The 23,718-nt window shown below is 39.0% G+C and overlaps 1 protein-coding gene across 2 annotated transcripts in view; it reads right to left on the reverse strand.

The window, feature by feature from the left end:
* Nucleotides 1–23,718, reverse strand: part of LOC126360331 (TBC1 domain family member 9-like) — a 184,812-nt gene that overhangs the window by 110,965 nt on the left and 50,129 nt on the right. For both annotated transcript variants that reach the window (XM_050007700.1, XM_050007701.1), the window contains exons 5-10: nt 21,306–21,492; nt 20,731–20,807; nt 20,580–20,636; nt 16,825–17,029; nt 14,511–14,719; nt 14,350–14,429 (exon numbers count right to left, since the gene is read on the reverse strand). In XM_050007700.1, coding sequence (XP_049863657.1) covers nt 14,350–14,429; nt 14,511–14,719; nt 16,825–17,029; nt 20,580–20,636; nt 20,731–20,807; nt 21,306–21,492 — 815 coding nt within the window. The remainder of the gene's footprint in view (nt 1–14,349; nt 14,430–14,510; nt 14,720–16,824; nt 17,030–20,579; nt 20,637–20,730; nt 20,808–21,305; nt 21,493–23,718) is intronic.

Consider the following 23,718-nt stretch of genomic DNA (forward strand, 5'->3'; position numbering starts at 1 on the left):
ACACACGCGAGACAGATTGTACAAATGAGGAAGTGTGAGAATATGTTGGAAACAAAATTACACAAAATCTATTTCTTACTGGAAACAGCCTTCAGTAGTGTAAAAACAGATGCAAAGGAAGTGTCTGGAATGGTCACCTTGGTTGTGTCTTTCAAAATTGAAAGATCTGCTGCTGACACTGATGGCAAGCCCCTACACCAATACTTGAATGTACCTCTATCAGTTTGAAAATACCTACAAAAATGAGAACCTTTATAATAAAGAAAATACAGATAAATGTCAGGTTATGACGGGCTCAACAATTCCTTACACATCAATATGGGTATCACTGAGAAGAATACTTTGTAATAAATAGGGAAAGTGTAAGTAAAATATCCACTGATATGCACATGTCATAGTCTTAAATTCAGACATCATGATTAATGGACGTTTGCAATTGGAAAGATGAAGGCCCCTGTTCCCAGCCTTTCCCTCTCCCCTGAATCTGCTATTAATACATTTACATTGCTCTTCTTGTCAAAGTTCTCCAAATTAATTTTGCTGCCTTGTCTGTAACCTCCTGAGCTTTCCTTCATTCTCTTTTTCTCATTGTTTAAGTCATAATCAATAGACATTAATATTTGAGAGATTACAGAGAAAACTATCAAACCTTACTCTGTAGATGAACCAAAAAAATGCACTGCACAAACTGTATATCCCATTTCATTGTATTTCACATTGGTTGTATCCCAACAACTTTATTTACCTTATAATTGTGCTTTTTGCTACAATGAAAGAAACTGCTTTTGAAACTGCTTGTTTTGAGCCATAGATCCAGTGGTGGCATTTTGGAAACCATATTCGACCATAGCTGTTTTTGCTTTACGTACTAATGACACACTAAATAGGCACACCTCCCTTTTTTGACAAAGCATTTTCAAGTAAGTCTACTCACTGTTCTTTTACTGTGTACAGCAGAAGCAATGATAGTGTCGACAATGTTGTTTCCAGCTCTGCTGGCTATTACAGGTGTCTCACTGCACACAAACCTCTGCTCAGGGAACAATAAGAAGTGAACACATTTTAGTTGTATACTCTGTGAGTGACATAAGTTAAATTTGGAGCCATAACCTAAAATTTATTACATAGTAAATGTTCACTTCTGGTTCACTAACACCATATCTGGCTCTGGTCTTAAAAATGTACCTCCTTATTCATATCAAAAACAAATATGAGTATGTGTTTATACTGGCCCTGATGGTGACAATGGTGGAGGTGGGTGTGGGATGGAGGCAGAGGAGATTGAGGATGGGAGGACTGTGGGACAGAAGATGTAATGCAAGGTCAATTTATATCAATATAATTCAAGGATGATATTGAATTTAGATATTCTGGGCTCAGTGGTGTGTCCTGCTGCTGGTTGATCAGTTATGCTCTTGGCTAGTTTGGCAGTGTCTTTCATTTCAGATTCATGCCGCCCCCCCCCCCCCCCCCACACACAAAAGCCTGTGCAAAAATTACAGCTAAGCAAATACGTAACAACCCCATTTACAGTGGTGGCACTGTCCTTTATAGGGCAGGTTATACCTATGGTTGGCTGGAATAGGATTTAATGGGACGGTGGCGCAGATGGCAGGTCTTGCAGGTGGGTGTTCCACAGAGGTATGATCCACGTAACTCATTTCTTTTCCTGTACCACTTGCAAATGTAGTGAGACAAAATCAACTGTCTATATAACTCTGTTGGAGTCTCAGTTCCTCTTCTCTTTTCTTTGTAGTCTTAACACTAGATTTACATTTGTGGCAGTAGACTCATTCTGCAGTCAGTTTCAAATTACAGTTCCCTAAATTTTCTCAATAATGTTTTGCATTAAGAACATTGCCTTTCCTTAACAGATTCTCATTTGAGTTCATGAAGTATCTCTACAAAACTCATGTGCTGATCCTATCTACCAGTAATACATCTAGCAGAACGCCTCTGATTTGGTTTTATGTCTTCCTTTAATCCAACCTGGTGGGTATCTCAAACTCTCATGCAGTACTCAAGAATGGGTCTCACTAGTGTTCTGTATACGGTCTCTTTTATAGATGAGCTACATTGTCCTACAATTCTCACAATAAACCGGAGTCAACCATTCACCTTCTGTATTATTGCCCTGCATGCTTGTTCCATTTCATATACCTTTGCAATGCAATACCTATTTATTTATTTGAGCAATCTTCTGTTCATCACATCAAAATTCTGCCCAATTCATCCCATACCCTTTTATCTCTCAACAGTGATACTGTCTTGTATACTACAATGTCATCAGTAAAAATTCAGAGGCACACATTGCTGCTCACCCTGTCTATCTGATCATTTATGTATATTGAGAGTAAGAGCAGCCCTATTGAGATTCTTTGGGATTTTCATGATGATACCCTCGTCTCCGATGAACAATCACCATTAAGGACAATATACTAGGTTCTGTTGCATAAAACGTCTTTGAGCCACTCACATATCTGGAACCTATTCCAACTACTTGGACCATCATTATCAGTTTGCAGTGGGGCACCAAATCAACAGCTTTCTGGAGTCTAGGAATACGCAATTAGCCTGTTGCCCTTCATCCATGGTTTGTAGGATATCATGTGAAAAAAGGGTAAGCTGAGTTCCTTATGAGCAATGGTTTCTAAATCTGTGCTGATTAGTGGACAGAAGAATTTCAGTCACAACTAAATTTATTATATTTGAATTGAGAATATGCTCAAAAATTCTGCAGTAAACCAGTGTTAAGGGTATTTATCTGTAATTTTGAGAGTACATTCTTTAATCCTTGTTATATACAGGAGTTACCTGCACTCCTTGCAGGTACTTTGCACTAGCAATAAATGCAAGTTAAGTAAAGGACCAATGCTGCAGAGTATTCGCTGTACAACCGAATTCCTCTCTGGACCTGGCAACTTATTTATTTCCTACTCTTTCAGTTGCTTCTCTATGCCAGGGATGCCTATTACTACGTTCTCCATAAGGGAGTCTGTACAGCAGTCAAACAACAGTATGCCTCCATGATTCTCCTGCATGAATGATTTCTTAAACGTGAAATTTAAAACTTCACCTCCCTTTTTGCTGTCTCCTATTGCTACACAAACTCGTCAACATATGACTGGATAGAAGCCTTCTACCTGTCAGTGGTTCTACGAAGGAGTAGAATTTTCCACATCCTTTTTTTAACCTTGATATTCTCTGATTTTTGTTATTAACTTACATTGGTTCTTTTCTGTCCTTAAAACACTTACTCGGCACATACACCTCCAGCATGCCATCTACGATCAGTAAAAACTATACCCATAACTCTTCCACATCTGTCATATTTGAACTAAATGATTTCCATTCATTGGCTATGTGAGCTGCTAACAACTGACTATCTGCATTTTTCTGCATAAGTACTCTCCTAGCCTTCTTGAGTGATTTATTTAGTAACTTCAATAACCATTGTCACTTTTATGACATCAAGATCACTAGTTCCTGTCTCTATACCGATACTGTTGATAATGTCAGGCCTGTTCACAACTACAAGGTCTGAAATGTTTTCAGTGCATGTGGGCTGTTGAATTAGCTGCTCAAGATCATTTTTGGAAAACGTGTTCGGAGCTGTTTCACAAGACTGATTGACTGTAGCACCAACAATGAATCCACAGATGTCCCAATGTACATTTGGTTTGGTTAGATACTTCCATATAACTGAACCTAAACTTTCTTTAACAAACTCTACTACTTTTATGGTGGAGACAGGTGGCCAATAAAAACATCTGATGGTTAACTTGTGTTCACCTACACTAGTTTCTCATGTCCAGGTAACTTCACAATTAAAGTCAATGTTGTCCTCGATAGAGACAATATTTTTACCAACTGCAACGAACATTCTCCTCATATAGCATCTAATCTATCTTCTTGATATATGTTTGATACTTTATTAAATATTTCAGAGCTTTGTATTTCAGGTTTCACCCAGCTCTTGGTTCCAAGAATAATTTGAGTACAACAACTTTCTCGGTAAGGGAAAATTCTGAAACTTTTGTTACAAAAGCTTTGGCAATTTACTGTGAAAATTTTTACAGTCAAAGTGTCTTTATTTTGTACGTGATTTGATTTTGCTCACCGAGTACTGACTGGTGAGAAATCATCTGAGGACCTCAACTTATTGCCTAGCCAGCTACATGAGTAGCTGTTTCCTGTGTGTAGAGTACCACTGACCTATCAAGGAGAGTTCTACAATTTTCCACCCCTCCAGATCCTGAAATATGCAGCAAAGACATCATAGAATCAACAGCAACTCTGGTTGAGACCCTCTACTAGGCTCCAAACAAAAGGACCTCAATCAGTGCTGGATATGGTACTGCAAATTTTGAGCTCTGATTTTACCCTGCGAGTGTGGCGAGCAGCCTTTATCACTTTTGCCAGCTGTCTGCACAAACTGAGGGCGACCTCACTGGTGCTGATATGAGCCACACAATTAGATGACTGAACCTTGTGCATTCCACAGCTGCAGCCACAGCTTCCTTTCCTTGACATCTTCCATACCAAGTGCACACTAAACTTCTTTCCAGCCCTAGTTTCCTAAATGGCTCTATAATGCCCCTAACACTGAAGCTCCTGATAACTGACAAACATCTCTCCACGTGTGCTGTGCAAACCCTGCTGAAGGAGTGGCCAATTGTCTGCACACACAGCACATGGCCAAGGCCAGGCAGACAGTCCCCACATTGACTCTCCACCTCAGGCAACTCACATGTGTTGTAACCTGCCACACATTGTGCAGTGAGTATAGATCCCCACACTGGATACACTGTAAGGTGCCTTAGGAGCAGAACATGTCAGTGAAGCACCACCTCAGGTGCCCTAGCAACCTGCTGAATTCTGTACTACTGAAGTAAGTGGAACTTAAGGATGGATATTTTGTAAATTTGGTTGGCAGCAGGATATCACTTTGAGAGGGGTAGGAGGATTTCTGAGGTGGTGGTTCTCATTCCTGGACCTGACTATAGATAGTCAAAAATGTAAGAAACAATGTGGTTAACTTCTTCCAGCTGATTCGCAGCTATGGTTGAAGGAATAGGGAAATCTGTCTCCAGACTAGATTCGGAAGATTGTTCGTGTGTGTGTGTGTGTGTGTGTGTGTGTGTGTGTGTGTGTGTGTGTGTGTGCGCGCGCGCGCGTACGCGCGCGTTTGAGGGGGGGCTTAGAACTCTGAAGGAGGACTGCACACAGAAGCTTAGTAACATTGGAGGACTGCACATAGAAGCTTAGTAACATTTTCAGTCTTGGTCATGTGCTTGTTAACTGCTCAACACATAATATATATGATGAGTTTTCAACTTTACTTCATGCATTACATATATACACAATGTTATTGTACCCAACAGTGTCACGCCACTTATCAGCAATATTTTAGTCAAAAGCTACAGATACATAACTTCATCTATGATGTGATTAACACAATTACTAACACACATACATTTAAAAACAAAACAAAGTGATGTAGATGACGCAGAGACAAGTAATTTAATATAAGACACATAAGGCCGCAAATATCAGGAAATTCTGCAAAAGTGTATGACAAATGCTGGATATATGTTGTTACCAGATGGTATACCTCACTGCACATGCAGCAGTTGGGCCTGTTGATTCCACTCTTGCCAGTAGGGGGCACTACTATATCACTCCACTGTGCTACTCCGCACTTTCATTCAAGCATTATCCAATATGCTGTGGTAGTGGTCATACAAGACTATGATGAATCAGTTTCTATTTAATGAGCTTTCAGGCATGTCTCTCTGTTATTGTTTGCTAATTCCAATGTGTTTGCAGCAAGACATGTTTACACAGAATGTTTCCTAAAATGTGTTTTATGTCTCACATATCATCTGCTACGAGTAGACTGTTGAATGCATGAAGCAGGAACTCTGTGACTAAACACTTAAGACAAAAAAATGTATTGAAGGAAGGTAACACAATAGTCAGATATGCAGAGTTCTGAAATCAAGGTTAATTATCACACAAGATTTAATGTATGAAATTATTTCTACTTTGTTGTTACTTGTTTTATGAGTTTTTATGTTTACCAACAAATTGATGTTTAATCAAGGTATAATCTACAAACAACACAAAAAAAGATAAGTTTGTTGCTCCAGTGCTAACCTACATCAGATTTACAAGCATGGCAGTCAAGATAAATTTAAGATTAGTGTGTGGGTGGGAATTTTAGACAACCAAATAATAGGACTACATTTTACCTGATGATTGAAATGGTCATAATTAGACAGTCGTCTTAAGAAAGGTTCTGGCAGAGCTACTTCAAGACTTTCCTCTGGAAGTAATAGTAAAAATATGGCTACAGAAGAACGGAGTTTCTCCACGCTATGATACCACAACATGAAATTACTTAAATCAGGTATCCAGATAGGTGGATTTGACAACATGGACTAATTTGCTGGCCAACAGTATCTCAGAAGCTTTCAGATAGATTATATAATGGTAAGACAGAGATTTAGGAACCAGATTTTAAACTGTAAGACATTTCCAGGGGAACATGTGGACTCTGACCACAATCTATTGGTTATGAACTGCAAATCAAAACTGAAGAAACTGCAAAAAACGTGGGAATTTCAAGAGATGGGACCTGGATAAACTGAGTAAATCAGAGGTTGTACAGAGTTTCAAGGAGAACATAAGGGAACAATTGACAGGAATGGGGGAAAGAAATGCAGTAGAAGAAGAATAGGTAGCTTTGAGGAATGAAATAGTGAAGGCAGCAGAGGATTAAATAGGTAAAAAGATGAGGGTTAGTAGAAATCCTTGGGTAACAGAAGAGATACTGAATTTAATTGATGAAAGGAGAAAATACAAAAATGCAGTAAATGAAGCAGGCAAAAAGGAATACAAATGTCTCAAAAATGATATCGACAGGAAGTGCAAAATGGCTAAGCAGGGATGGCTAGAGGACAAATGTAAGGATGTAGAGGCGCATATCACTAGGAGTAAGATAGATACTGCCTACAGGAAAATTAAAGAGACCTTTGGAGAAAAGAGAACCACTTGTATGAATATCAAGAGCTCAGATGGAAAACCAGTTCTAAACAAAGAAGGGAAAGCAGAAAGGTGGAAGGAGAGGGTCTATACAAGTGTGATGTACTTGAGGACAATATTGCGGAAATGGAAGAGGATGTAGAAGATGAAATGGGAGATATGATACTGCGTGAAGAGTTTGACAGAGCACTGAAAGACCTGAGTCGAAACAAGGCCCTGGGAGTAGATATCATTCCATTAGACCTACTAACGGCCTTGGGAGAGCCAGTCCTGACAAAACTCTACAATCTGGTGAGCAAGCTGTAGGAGACAGGCAAAATTCCCCTCAGACTTCAAGAAGAATATAATAATTCCAATCCCAAAGAAAGCAGGTGTTGACAGATGTGAAAATTACCGAACTATCAGTATAATAAGTCACAGCTCCAAAATACTAACGCGAATTCTTTACAGACGAATGGAAAAACTGCTAGAAGCCGACCTCGGGGAAGATCTGTTTGGATTCTGTATAAATGTTAGAACACGTGAGGCAATACTGACCCTACAACTTATCTTAGATGAAAGATTAAGGAAAGGCAAACCCACGTTTCTAGCATTTGTAGACTTCAAGAAAGCTTTTGACAATGTTGACTGGAATACTCTCCTTGAAATTCTAAAGGTGGCAGGAGTAAAATACAGGGAACAAAAGGCTATTTACAATTTGTACAGAAACCAGATGGCAGTTATAAGAGTCGAGGGGCATGAAAGGGAAGCAGTGGTTGGGAAGGGAGTGAGAAGGGTTGTAGCCTCTCCCCGATGGTATTCAATCTGTATATTGAGCAAGCAGTAAAGGAAACAAAAGAAAAATCCGCAGTAGGAATTAAAATCCATGGAGAAGAAATAAAAACTTTGAGGTTCGCCGATGACATTGTAATTCTGTCAGAGACAGCAAAGGACTTGGAAGAGCAGTTGAATGGAATGGACAGTGTCTTGAAAGGAGGATATAAGATAAACATCAACAAAAGCAAAACGAGCATAATGGAATGTAGTCGAATTAGGTCGGGTGATGCTGAGGGTATTAGATTAGGAAATGAGACACTTAAAGTAGTAAAGGAGTTTTGCTATTTGGGGAGCAAAATAACCGATGATGGTCGAAGTAGAGAGGATATAAAATGTAGACTGGCAATGGCAAGGAAAGCATTTGTAAAGAAGAGAAATTTGTTAACATCGAGTGTAGATTTAAGTGTCAGGAAGTCATTTCTGAAAGTATTTGTATGGAGTGTAGCCATGTATGGAAGTGAAACATGGATGATAAATAATTTAGACAAGAAGAGAATAGAAGCTTTCGAAATGTGGTGCTACAGAAGAATGCTGAAGATTAGATGGGTAGATCACATAAGTAATGAGGAGGTACTGAACAGAATTGGGGAGAAGAGGAGTTTGTGGCGCAACTTGACTAGAAGAAGCGATCGGTTGGTGGGACATGTTCTGAGGCATCAAGGGATCATCAATTTAGTACTGGAGGGCAGTGTGGAGGGTAAAAATCATAGAGGGAGACCAAGAGATGAATACACTAAGCAGATTCAGAAGGATGTAGGCTGCAGTAGGTACTTGTAGATGAATAAGCTTGCACAGGACAGAGTAGCATGGAGAGCTGCATCTAACCAGTCTCAGGACTGAAGACCACAATAACAAGAACAACAACAGATTTTTTTCTTTTGTGGTCATGTGAAGGAGCTAGTTTACACCACCACAGTAGAGCTCCAAATGGATCTCTCAGCTTGCACAACTGTTGCGTCTGCGGAGATCCAAAATATGGAGGGTATTTTTGAGCACATGCCTGAAGGGATGATCGATTGATGCAATGCCAGATCCTGGCTGGCACCAGCAGCAGCTGCTACAAAAAGCTCTGCCATTGCTGAGCAATGTCTCCAGATGTTTGGAAACACCCCTATTTCAGCACTGCTGTTACTGGTAAACAACTGTGTTTACCAGAAATCTTCCTGGTGGCTTCCCAGACTTTTGTAGAAGTGGAACGGTTGATGTGTTGAGCCTTGGCTCTCGTGACCTGAAAGATTTCAAGGTTGTCTGCTGTTGGGCAGTACTTAAACTGTCTAAGAGCTGCACACCCTTCCTAGATTGCTGAGTGGCATTCACTGATCCACCACAGAACAGGCTGCCTCCTAAGATGACTGAGGGCTATGAGATTGATAAGTCAACGGCATGGTGGATGACTCATGTGATGTGGTCCACCCACTCCTGGATGCTGCTGTGGTATTCAAACACAGCTAGCTGGCTGAACAGCATCCAGTTGGCTCTGCTGTCCATCTATTTAGGTGGATTCTGTGCAGTTAAAGCTCCAACCAGTAGATGAATGCACAGTGGGAAGTAGTCACTAGTGAAGGTTGTCAATGACACCCCACTGAACAGAGTCCACAAGGGGCTGGAAAGCAGAAAGAGAGGTCAATGGCTGAGAATGACCCTGTAGCAGCACAGAAATGGGGAGTACCTGTGCTGAGGATGTTCAGCTTTTCAAAATGTGACCCCGAGGGCTGGCAGAAGTCGAGCCCCACGAGACAGAATAGGCACTGAAGTCTTCCAGAAGGAGAAATGGTCATGGGAGTTGTCCCATAAGATCTGCGAGAGCCTCAGAATCTATTGCATTTTGCATAGGCAAATAAAGTGAGCAAACAGTGATCCTCCAATACACATGAATTTCAACTGCAACTGCTTGCAGGTCAGTAGCCAGGATGAGAGCAGAGGAGTGGTTTGAATTATTGACATTGACAAATGCAGTAACCCCTCTCTTGGCCCCTTCCCCAGTCAGGCATCCTTCCAACAAAGCATATAGCTCCACAATATAGGGGCATCACAATGTAAAATGTGTTTCCTGCAAACACAAGCAAAGCGTGCATTCCTGTTCTAGGGGTTCCAGTTCCTTCACATGTGTGCTGATCCCATGAATGTTCCACTTCAGGATGGAAGCAGTCTGTCATTTGGGTAGCACTTTCATCCCAACTTTCTGCTGGGAGGGGAGCCCGCAATGGGTGGAGGATCAGTCTTGGAGTGAGATGATTTTCCCAGTCGAACAGCAAGGTCCACTGCCTCCGAAGAAGAGTCGAGAAAGACATCAGAGTGGATGATATCATCATCATCATCATCATCATCATCATCATCATCATCATCATCATCATAAGACTGTGTACTTTCTGTCTTCATTAGTGGACGATGGGCAATACTTTGCCTTCGAGCTGCTAGGGAAAGGAAAGTCCACCCAGACATAGCACCATGTGCCTAAGTAAGCTTTGTTCAAATGAGGTGCAGCAGGTTCCACAGAGGTTGCCTGTTAATGATTGTTCCACATCAACAGCCAAGCATCTCATCGGCACACAGCATATCTCAAGACTGCAGGGTTTGTTAGAGATTTTTATCATCTCTTGATATGGGTAGCCAAGCTGAGATCCCTGTCCCCTGTGACACACAACATTCCGCTGCTGTGCCATACAGTGGTTGCTGAAGGATGCCCACAACTTACAGTGACAGAGGACTGGTGGAACTTAGCAGTCCCTCAGCTCAGGAATCCCAGGGTCCACAAGCCCATATCCAGCAGAAGAATGCTGGCCCCAAAGGGTATTGTGTAACTGAAGTGGCATCTTAAGTAGCAACTAGAAAATATGTACTACATGATGGGCAACAAATTAACAAAGATTGCACGGCATGTGCATGTACTGTAATGTCCTTCATTCTGGAATTCAGTCAGCCCTGCAGAATGGGAGCTATATAAATGCAAAATTCATCAACATAGAGAGCATGGGTGACAACTGGTCCAATGGAAGTCATTATCCCATTGATGGTGATGTGGTGACACTCAGTGTGTAGTCCTGAGGGATGACATTCTCTTGGAGCTGAGCAATGTACCTGCTCTAAGCCAAAATAATCAGTGGGATAAAAAATGATGAATACAACTCAGTAGGGAGCCTCAAAAGCCTCAGACACATAGGGTAAGTGAAATGTGATGACATCAAGAGGTGATTATGTGGATAAAAAGGAAAAAAAGAACTACCGGCTGATTTAACAATTGAGATGACACTACCTCTCCACCGTGAAGAGGAAACACCTTCTAACCAAGTCAGTTTGAAGACCTTGAGCAGATGGAGTCTCTGAGTAACATTCAGATATCAAATCATCTGATTAAGACTCTAATCAGAGCTATACTGTCTGATGAGGCAAGAGCCCGAAGCAATTCCAGTCAGTGGAAGGTTCAGTATATAATTCAGGGTTATGGGGTTCAGGATAGGGGATGTCCAACTTGTTTTTACGTGCTCGAAAGGCAGCCAGGTATAAAGAGGATGCCATCACTGTCACGAAGTGTGTCACAAGGTGTTCAGCAGGGACCAATGCATCAATAGACCAAGAACAGGTGTTGGCCTCTGGTGCCCCAGAAGACTAAGCAGCTCAGCCCACACATGAAATGAAGAAGCAGATGTTCCCATAAAGGAGATGTGGAACTCCCAACATTTCTTCTTACTGTGTAATTATGTAGTGAGCCTTTGCATGGAGCTGTTAAACAGTGATGAGGGCATCTGTGAAGGATGCCACTTGAGATGGTGCAGGGCCCTTCGACGATCGTGAGCAGTTATTGTAATGTCTTTGATCCACCAAGGTAGTGACTACAAGAATATGGGGGGGGGGGGGGGGGGGAGCAGTCCCAGCAGTGTAATCACAGTGTAAATGTCTCCCACAACCTCACTGAAGCCATCTGACAAAGAAAGGGGAAAGGTGACAGCAGAGGCCCACAGCTGCCAATGTGCCACGTAGCCAGTGAAGCAGTGACAAGAAAGTGACAGCAGCATTAGTAAGTGGTCACTGTCACAAAGATCATCATGTAGCATACACTGTAATGAAGCCATAAGATTGGAGGAAGAGACTGAAAGACGGATCGCTGAAGAGGTGCCATGTGTTGTTCTGAAGTGGGCTTACAGTCACTGAAGAGAGAGAGGTTAAGTGTGGAAAGAAGCTGATCATTCAGAAGGCCCCTATCAAACAACATGGTACTGCCCCACAGATGGTTGTACGCATTTAACTTCTCAATTGTGAGAAAAGGGAAGGTGGTGAGGTGTCAGTTTAAAATGGCTACCTCACAGTAAGTGCCGTGCCTGGAGGGCAAATAAATGTTAGAAATGGTGATCATCGGGCTCATTCACACTCACACTGCTAGAGCTTCCAGTGTAGTATACAGGGGAATACACTTACTGATGACATCTGTGTGAACCAATTTATAGACACCTCCAGGTGCTCTCTCTGGCCAGAACAGTTCCTATAGAATGTATGGTAATCCTTAAGTGTTGGAAAATACACATAAATGAAATGATTTGTTGGAGAGCAAGGCAGGTGACAGAACAGGAAGATATTAGTATTTCCAGTTCTAGCTAGTGACAATAACAGCCACTGCAGTTCCATTGAATTATCACACTGAGTGGCCAAGAGAACAGGTCAGACCCAAAGATCACTGTGTCACCAGTGGAGGTGGTACAATATCAATAAATATAGGTTCAGAGTCTGATGGTGAGGAGGGATAAGGCACTTCTGTGGTCACAAGGGTAGTCTTCTCTGAACATTTCTTCTTCTCTCTTAGAATACTTTAGAAGGCCGAGATTCTTGTGAGGACCTGTCTGCTGTGAGGGTAGTAACTGAAAATGAGGGGGCAACCTTGGGACCTCACACAAGTCAGAAGAGAACTCTGCTTTTCCAGCCAGGTGTGGGGAGTCGAGGTCCCTGAAGCTGGTGCTTCAGTACTCTAGGTACTGCCAAGCTGTACTACTGAGATAGAATAGAAGCAATTGTACTTTTTCCAAGTCTCACAATATGAGAGGTGATTGGAGACGTTACATTCCTGGATTTTCTATTTTTTTATTAAGGTAGCACATGTCTGGGATTTGGGACAGTGATCGTCTCCACAACTGACACATACAGTTGGTAGCTGACAAGGGGTGTTTCTACGAAGTCGCCAATCACAGACTCCACAAAATGAGCTGTTTGTACACTGGAAAGTCCTATATCCAAAACATAAGCATTTGAAGCACCACATCAGGGTTGGGATATACAGCTACACATATGCAGGTAAATCATGATTTTTACTTTCTCAGGAAGCACATCCCCCTACCACGGAAGAATGCTCCAGTGTAAAGCTTGTCTGGCAGGCCTCGCCATGCACAATTATGAAGTGGATATTTCCTTCTCTAAGTATTTGTGTAGTTCTTCATCCATCTGTAGCATTAAGTCCAGATGGAAAGTTAAACCCTGTACCATGTCCAAGCTCTTATTGGGTGTTATGGTAACAGGTACAGTACAAAGTTTTTTTACAAGAGTGTCATACTTGAAATTGGGAAGGATTTGCTGTTTTAATTAAAATAGAACCACTTGATGACTTGCTAAGGGAAGAAATTTCTCCAAATACATTTTAAATATTCTCCCCAAACGACAATGACTCAATAAATAAAAAATACCCTCCATGTGCCAGGGATGCAAACCAGGAACTGTAGAGAATACGTTTCTGCAGTTCGATTGGTTTTCCTTTCCTCCCATAGTGTGGCCAAGAACCAGAATTGGTTGTAAAAACCTGCACTGAAGAATTTCAGTCAAGCTAAATAGACTGCCAGGGTCTCATTGCCACTGGCTGAAAACTTTGGTCTTTTCACGGTGCAGGTATCAGCCTTATCACAGCCTACTCTGAAAAAGGGCTGTCCCCACAGGTGTCACCTAGCCACAGCACCAACCAGCTGACTAGATTGCCACTGCCTGGAGTTCCAGTGCCCACAAATGGATGGGCATCTACTCTACAGCACGTGCAGGGAGGTAAGGTAACAGCTTAAGAATCAATACGGCACTCCCTGCACAGTCAGAAGGCTGCAACCAACCAGATACCTGGTGACCCACTCCACAGAGTCTTGGTGTCATGCTGGGTATTTGGCAAACTTTCCTCAAGACCAGTACTTCCATAAATAATTTTGAAAAGGCACAGATTAAACCCATATGTGACAATTCAACACAAGTTAACTGAAATATGTGGCGTAAAATAATCCAAAATCAATGTTCTTTGAGCAAGTTATGTTGTCAGTACGGAATGTGTTCTTGAGAGCTAGTCTGGACAATTAATGGCTTAGGATCCCATGCCCACAACACAATACTGACAAAAGAGGTGTGTCTAAAGTTCCATAAAAGTTTTGTTGCAAAACATTATGTGCAAGTGACTGAGTACCTATAGTTTACAAAATAAGTATAATGGCAATCACTAAGTCACTACATTAAAATGTCTTGATGCTTTACCTGGTTTTGCTTCCTCTCCCTGACTGATGCTTCCACTGCTTGAAGTTGGTGAATGAGCACTTTCTGAATTGTACACTGACCTATTAACACAGAGCAATGGGGAAACTTAACTGTACTTTAAAGATCAGAAGTATTTTAATTTAATTTTATTTCTAACTTACGGTGCAGCAAGCCTCGTCCTGGCAAGAAGCTCCGAGATTTTTTGCACAACAAAATCACGATCTTGAATTTGTGCGAAGAGGAAACTTGTGTGGTTTGCAGAAGTGATGAGAACTGAATTATTTACTGCTGGATTCGAGGCCTGGTTTTCTGCTCGTTCCACTAAGCTGATATCCTTCAAAGGTAATACCAGACTGACCAAGCCTTTCACCTAGAAACAGCAATTTTTTGCTCGCTATCACATCGCTCAATTCTTCTAAAGTTTAGTTTGAAAAATGGACAACAATGTGTCCCGAGTTTTATTCAATTTTGAATGTCTGGAAAAACAAGAACATTTAAATATTGAAAGCTAAAAAAAAAGAATTTATATAAACTCCAAAACAATCAGTGTGCAAGATATTTATTAACATAAATCCAGACAGTAGGACTGAACATATATTTTCAAATCTCTGTACTATGATTACTGCTTGGATAAGGCAACTAAAATGAGCAACTCATACATTTGAGTATGTCAACTGAATGTACAATTTTAGCCTCGCAGTCACCTCAAAAACATACTCTGCTAAAGTACATTGATAAAGTATATACAAAAGGCAACTGATAGGCTGCATATATACATTTCATTCACTAATGCAACAGTGAAGGGAAATATTTATTTTGGCAGCAGAAGATGATCAATTTTCATGACAAAAACAAAGGGTAGAGCATTTCTGAAATGGCAAAGTGTATAAACTATTTGCATACCTCTTTGGTACATGGGTCATGAGTGTGTCAGCACTATCATGGTGAACTGTCTTGGAAACTGTAGAGAAATTCATTTTCATACCTTACTTTGGTTAAAGTTCTATCAGTAACAAATATTTCTCAAAAATGCAGCAACAGTTTTATGTTTAAAGGAATTTTTATATCTACTAAAATTACCAATAAAATTGTTTCAATTCTCATCACTTACATTTAATCTATAATAAATTTGTGATTGTCTTATGTTGTACACTTCATACGGATTATGGTTTTTGGTCCATGAACAGTCCTAAGAAAGTTAAATCACAGTAACTGGCGACTGACTGAATATAATAAACGTGCATAAAAAAGAAAGAACTGGCGTAACTTTTACAACAGTTCATAACTGATATCTGTAAACACCACAAAATAAAAATATGTCACTTTGGTGTACACTACACTGAACATCCTAAAGCGCAGTGAGTAAGAAGAACTGGGATTAATAATAAATTAGGCAACTACAATCAGAACTAGTCAGTAGAAAATATGTAAATTTCCAAACTATGTGTGTTTTTAGCATCAAGCCAAGTTGACATTTTACGTTTTGTTCATAATATTTTGAAGACTGACATAATTACTGTCATCAGGTGCCATGAGTAAGGGTCTCATGAGTGTATTCACTATGTGGACTCCAACCACAAAAGATCACCAGTCATGCACCTGATAAAGGTGATTTATTAGCTACCAAAATAATGCACACAAAAATAAAATTAGCAGCCTGGCTGGATGCCCAAAACAATATCGTCAAACGATTACACCAACAATTACTTGTAAATTTCTATGAATTTGATAATCAGTCTCTAAAAACACTCCCAAAGGCACGAGTGCTAATCAGAGTAAACATATCACGTTATGAAGATGGTGTCAAGATGGAAGATACTAAAACGTTCACCGAGCGGGACAGCAAGCAAGAGAGAGAAGCCATCCACTGGTAAAATACATTGTAACGACATAACCTTGATGACGAAATATAAAGTATCACCAATACAACAAAACTACACCACTGAAGTTCAAAGAACAATAGGCATAAAGCATGATTTTGACTAGAGCTTAGTGTGCATCTTGCAATGATAAGCACAGTAATGTGAAAATATAGATTTCAGATGATGGACTTGCGAAAACATCATCATTCTTCCAGCAATTACAAATTCTTAGTAAACAGTATGGCTGATGTTAGAGCAGATATTCAAGGCATCCAAGATGTGTTCAAGATGTACCTAAAAGAAAATGAGATATGTGCATATCGTGAACTGTAAAAAAGTTGACATATATGAAGTAGTAAACAGTAACAAAAGAATGTCTAATAGGCCCTTTGCACTTGTTCACATTTATACTCACTAAATGATATTAAACCACTCATCCTTATTATTCTAAGTTGACTCACCCTGCTGCTAAAGCATATGAAGTTTTGGGAGAGAAACATGCGTCCCCAAACGTGCCGCTTGTTATAAGGTGTCCATAGCGTAGCATCTATACTACCATCCAGTTTCTCACTAGCTGGTAACCACTCATCCTTATTATTCTAAGTTGACTCACCCTGCTGCTAAAGCATATGAAGTTTTGGGAGAGAAACAAGCGTCCCCAAACATGCCGCTTGTTATAAGGTGTCCATAGCGTAGCATCTATACTACCATCCAGTTTCTCACTAGCTGGTAACCGGAATGTCAAGCGATATGCTTCTGAGTGAGCTCTAGCATCAAGATCACGCTTCAGGAATGATGGCTTCTTTGGTACATTCTTACTGGAAGAGCATTAACTGCATTATAGATTATAAAGTCACATGTACTGGAAATGTGTTTGCACATATATAAAATTTAACTTGTGCATGGCTTGGTTATATGAATTACATTACCAATAATGCATAGATGTAACACTGGACACATTACTGTACTGGCAATAGCTTTATGCCTCTTAGTCTCATTCATTTTTAGGTATATTTGTACTTCAAATTGTAGTATTAATAGATTAATGTAGAAGTTTATTGACAAGACATTACTAAAATTTCAATAGTATTATGTTCATCTTCTTAGTGCCTAAAGGTACTGAAATCAGTTTCTGCCATTATTACAAGTGAATAATACTACAATACTTTTACTCTAGGTGTCTTATGGAAGAAAACTTTTCACTAGTGAGTTACTGAACCAATTATCAGCAGTCAAAACATTAAGAATTCTGTACCTTCCATAGGAGTGGACATCTCATAACTACAAGCAAGATAAGGCTGTGTAGAAAGTACCACTCTGTAAAGCGAATCTTTATCATGAACGCATAAAAAGTGCATGAAAAATATTATTAATGATTAGTTTATAAGTATTATTTTGTCTAGTATTGTACTGTAAGTTAAACAAAATACAACCATAACATATCCATTCCCATCTCTAATAGTCATTATTAAGCACCATTCAAACAAACTTTCAGATTCAGAGCCATAGCTACTTTAAAGAAAGAGATTTTAAGTAACCACATGACACTCATTTCAAAGAACTTTTTCCTCGTAAGATTACTAAAGCTTTCAACCACAAATTTTCTAGGAGTTATCAGACCCAAGTGGCAGATGCTTGAACAATAGTTGTGTTGAAACTTAAGTAGCATTTAACTTCAACAATTGGTAGGTTTGCATAATGGTGGTGTTTTAGTAGTTCTTATATGAAACCACATACTGAAAATCATTTGTAGTCTAACATTTCTGTCTGACGCAACAGTCTGCCTCTATAGCTGAATGGTCAGCATGTGACTGCCATGTAGAGGAGCAAATACACACATCCACAGGCTGACCATGTCTGCTGTCTACAACAAATCTAATGTAGTGCATGAATGCACTGGTACAACTGGCAAACCACACGAAGTTGAGGCAAGATGGAAAGAGAAAAGCCCTCCACTAAGGAAGGAAGGTGGTGTTGGGTGGGATGTGGGAACCAGAAAAACTTATGTCCCAAATGCAAGCAAAAACAAATTAAACAGCATTCCTCTTATACACGTGCTCATGTAGATATAGTTCGCAGGCCAGTGTTTAAATTTGTGAGTGGCACTTTGACCATATGTTGCGCAAATCGTGGCATTATCAAAGTTGTGAGAGTTGGTGCTGCCATAATTCATGTGAAAAATGTACTTCAAAAGCTTTCAGACATACAGTTTTCAAGCCCAACTTAACTCGTGTGTTGCCGTTACGGTCCAACACTGCCACACCAACCAACAGCAGGGACAATTTTAAGTCATCATAGGATCATGAGTTGTATCTAATGCCTATATGTAAGTCGCATAAGAAATTACTATAATTGCCATTTTTATTTATTTATCAAGGACTCTCGAGCTTACGTTAATGAAATATTTAAATATTTAGGTTAATTTTATTTAACTTTGTCTTGACGAGTTCTGTAATATGACTTTCAGTATGCACTGCAGTGAAATGAAGTTCACATCCAAACAACTTATCGGTCACTGCATTATGCTGAGCAGATTTAATGTATGTAATTGTAGAAAAGTTCTGTCTCAAACATATGCTCATCAGAAAAAAGATTTTTACTTTAAGAGTGAAGCCTGTGAGTTTTGGATAGCGATCTTGGGGCATGACTTTAAACAGTGTGACATACCTTTCTGTTCTGAATAGCATGCATGGTCTGAATAGCATGCATGGATCATTTAGTAAACTACACACTTCTTATTGAAAATCACTTCAAAAATTATAACCAGGTCTAATGATTTAAAATCTTTAAAACAACTATGGAATTGAAACTTCCTGGCAGATTAAAGCTGTGTGCCTGACTGAGACTCAAACTCGGGATCTTTGTCTTTCGCTGGCAAGTGCTCTACCTACTGAACTACCTATGCACGTGCTTGGTTATCTCAGTTGATAGAGCACTTGCCAGAGAAAGGCAAAGGTCCTGAGTGAGTCTGAGTCCAGCACACAGCTTTAATCTGCTAGGAAGTTTCATATCAATGCACATTCTGTGCATTCTGGAACTATGAAACTCTTTGGTGACTTCATCAATAATGGATTTAAATCTTGAAAATTTTACTTCCGTATATTCTTGTTTCCATGACACTTATCCATAGACAAAGAATAATACTGACAGTTTGAAATTAAATTGTCTAGTTTCTTTTTATGCTTATTCCACATCAATAATTCAAATTTTACAGCCACTACAGAACAAAGCAGGTGTTTTAAAGGGCTCAGCAGCTTTTACCATTTCTGTTGCACATTCTTTCATGAGTACACTGTTGCTGAAGGATATCTGAGCTTTTGTTAATTTCTTCAAAACTTGATGATCCAGGCAACTTTTGAATCTCTTAACTTATCTGCACACAGTTCATCATGAGACTAATGTCTGTGCTGCTTCATGGAGAAAAATGAAATGTCAAGCAAGATTACTACCTTCGTTTTGACTTATTTACTTATTGAAGCAGAATAACAGACTTAGTATTAACCAAAATGACAACGTGACCAACAGAAAATTTTTATGGAGAGCAAATCTGAGGAAACTACTGTGAATAAATTGATTAGAGATATTGTGATACCTCTTCAAAGTTGGACAGGAAGTGAAGGGGCAAGAGACTAAGCTATGAGGAAACAGTTGGAGGGACATTATCCCACTGAAATTCTGTATGCAGCATGACAAACACTGACAATACTGTGCAATTTCAGATGGAGGGGGAAGTGCTCTTTATAAGGGAATGGCTTGCGAGCGCTGTGCTATTCATTGGTGTAAGCAATTTATTATTATTATATTAAAATGTTTTATGATGACAAACTATTTATTATTAAAATATTTTACACATCTGTACCATGCTAGAACTGAGGGGTGTGGGGGAAGGTGGGAAGAGGGGCAAATTCAGAGAGAGGGAAAAAAAATCGAATCCTGACCCATGCCTGAGCAAGACAATCCTTTTCAAAAAGAAGACTAAAGGAACCAGTGCCTACTCTTATCCTTTGAGCCTTGCTGAACCCAGCAACAAGCTAAAATCTCATCAGTTTATGTTAGTGCGCATTGATGGTTTGCAGTGTAACATTCCATTGAAACAAGCTGCTGAACCACTTGCAGTTTTTTTTTCTTTTTTTTTTTGGGGGGGGGGGGGGGGGAGGGAATAATTGAACCAATAAATCTACTGCATGTCCCATGACTGAAACAGCTGGCTGCATGTGTGTGGTATCTTAATCAAAAGAAACTCATTGCTCAACTTTTCAGTAATCCAACTTCACCAAAGTTGTGTGGCATTATATATGGAAATTACAGATTTGTATATTCTTACATTGTACTTTCTACTGCATATGTAATTTTACATTTTTTACTAACCTTAACTTATTTAACAGCTCTCTGTCTTCGTTATATCCCCCTTTTTCATCAATTAGCCTGAAAGATGTTTAGACAGGAAATATCATTTAAGTTTAATAATACATTTCTCTTAATATTAATTAACATATGGACTGCATAGTTTAATACTAACTGTTTCATTGCCAGATTTGTGAGCTGCTCCATAAGGGCAAATGTCTCCGATTTGTGCAGAAACATTGAGAAGTAATACTGAAAAATAACCAATTTTATTATTTGAATCTCAGTTTACAAAATATTATGACAACATCACAGCTGCTATTTGATGAAGATAAAAACTAATGTATACTGATAAATTTGAGAGAAATTGCAGGAGAGGTTAAAGATAGAAGAAGAGTGGAAGGAGTAGAACAGCACTCATTAAATAAAATTTTTATACATATTCAGCATAATGTGGTAAATGATCCTTATTATATGGTATTGTAAACAGCAAAAATTTAAAGCTGTTGCATAAATACATTTAGTTATATAAGATACGGAAAACTTTATCGTCTATTCCAAGCTGATGTTAAGTTAAAGACTTAAAGTTTAAGACATATATATACCAAGGAAAAAAATGAATGCAGTATTAATTTCATATCTGCCAATTTGATGTTTTATATTTTAATATGTATATTACATTTAGAGTACAACATGAAAATATTTTATGGAGGAGACTTACAGTGGGAAAACTTAATTCTGTAAACTCACCTCCTTCTCCCTTGTTGCAATTCGAATTGAATCTGGGAAAAGCAGACTATTTGTTTTGTCAAGTTCCGTAATATCAGTCCACCTGATAACTAATCTGGTTTCACGACCAAGAATATAGGCATAGAAGCACAAGTGATGGATGGATAAATACATCCAGCCCTGACGTGGCATACGACCCTTCCAGTAGCTGCAATACAAGAAATGTTAAAAGCTTGTTTTATTTCCATGACAAGGGAATTAGTTGAAAAGAATTCTCTCTGCTTTCAAGCCATGCCAACCAAGATATTTCTCAAGCTATTGCCAGCTATCAACTCCACTGAGTTAAAGAGTTACAACCACAAACTGCTGCAAATGATAAAGTTTTCTCCTTACATGTGCAAAGCAGCATATTACAGACAAATACTGAAGTGTTCCGAATCTTTGAGAGCACTAGATGATGGGTCAACCAGCTGCTTGTATAGCTGCAGCATAATAGCTTCAAGGCAGAGACTTGGTTTGCATATGCACAGCACATTAATGACTATTAGTCTCATAGATGGGCCAGCCTTGGTGTGTATTTTAAACAGTTTTGCATACTCCTTCAGACAACTGTTGAGTTGGTCCACAGAATGTATGATGCACGAACAGTTAAAATGTAACAACACAAACAATAAAGTTTATACATTACATGAAATGAACAATTTACACTTTCCCTCGTGCTATGCTGAACACATGTGCCATTTAGAACAGAAGGACCAAGTTGGCATTTTGTAAAAGTTTCCGTACAGAAAATGCAATGCTCTCACTAACTCAGTTCTGGTAAAACTAAGTAAGAAAAATTATCCAATTTACATATTCTTGTAATCGTTCTAAGGCTTCTACTTGTGTATATCATAATATTCTATGAGGGAACTAAAATGTCAGGAAATTCCCCAAATGTGTCACTGGAATAATGCCTCAAAAACACAAAACAGAAGGTTGCATTAAAAATGCTGAAACAGTAATATAATAAATATCAGAGGAGGGAAACATAATATATGGTGTCCTGCAAGTTTCAGTACTTGGACTACATAAATAATTTACCTGAGGCACTGAAGGACTACATATATTCTGATAAAGTGCCCGTACATACCATATACAGCCAGGAAAATAGTGGAACAGTCTTACAACTGGTCACAGCAAGAAACTTAATTTTTAATCTTACTATAAACTCATATTAAGCAATACAAAACAACTAAATACTTTAGGGTACCAGAAGTAAAGACCAACGAGCACACACTAAATGGAACTCCGCACGTAAAATTCCTAAGCATCCACAATAACTACTGAAGTGGCATGTGCAAGAGATAACCAAAAAGTCAGTACTAGCTGCTCTGCACTTAGAAATCTCTCTTACCGTGTTGCTAGCAGACTTGGCATAATTTTGCTCAATACAGTCCTATGGCATAATTATCTTGTACAATGTAGCTAAGGTCAAGAAAGTATTTAACCTAAAGGTATCTTAGTTACCTAGTAAAAATATTGGATAAAATTAATGAGCAAGTCCCTGGCATAGGCCTCTTCAGGAACCTCTGGATTCTTACACTTACATGCAAATACATTTTCTTACCAATGGGATTTGTCATTAATAATAAGAATGAATTTATGATGAACAATGGAAATTTGTAAATCTATAATGGCAGTAGAAATAATTTCCATATGGGCCATGTCTTCAGTTTATATAGGAGTTATATATGCTAGTACAGGAATTTACAAAAGGTGACATGCAGATATCAGGCAGGATACTAGAAATCTCTCAATATTAAAAAGCAAAGCAACAGGACATCTCATTAGCCACTTCTCCTGAAAATTATCAACTTGTCACAGATGAAAATTCCAATTAACACTGATGTTCACATTGGACAGGTTTCTAACTCTTTCGATGTGTACATAACTAATATTGGTCTCCGACATAATTAAAGTTACATATATGCTTAGTATAAAATAGTTGATAAGAACTACAGCTAGAGTTTTGAGTGAAAGCAATGGCTTTTGTTCTCCTAAATAAATAGTGGTTCCTACAATTACCAGTGTGAGTAGATGAACACTACTCATAATCTGTATTTAGTATAATACATAGAATTTGCTTGTAGTAGCCACTTCTGTCTTATCTGTAACTTAATTCATTCAAAATTCTAGAAGGATCTACTTTATTAAGGTATTGAACACAAGTGAATAAATTAATGGCTATAAACAGTCTTGTATATCTCAAAACAGACTTCACCAATTTCTCTTAACAGTAAAAACTGATGCTAACTAGTTTTTAAGCTTTCTCCCAGTCTCTAAGACTTCCAAATAGAACTGGAAAATCACAGTGAATAATGACAGAGCATAAATAATGGCAAGTACAGTGAATGAAAGTATCACTCTCAATATGCCACTAACCCTCATAATG

Source organism: Schistocerca gregaria, chromosome 1 (genome assembly GCF_023897955.1).
Source record: "Schistocerca gregaria isolate iqSchGreg1 chromosome 1, iqSchGreg1.2, whole genome shotgun sequence".
Classification (NCBI taxonomy): Eukaryota; Metazoa; Arthropoda; class Insecta; order Orthoptera; family Acrididae; genus Schistocerca; species Schistocerca gregaria.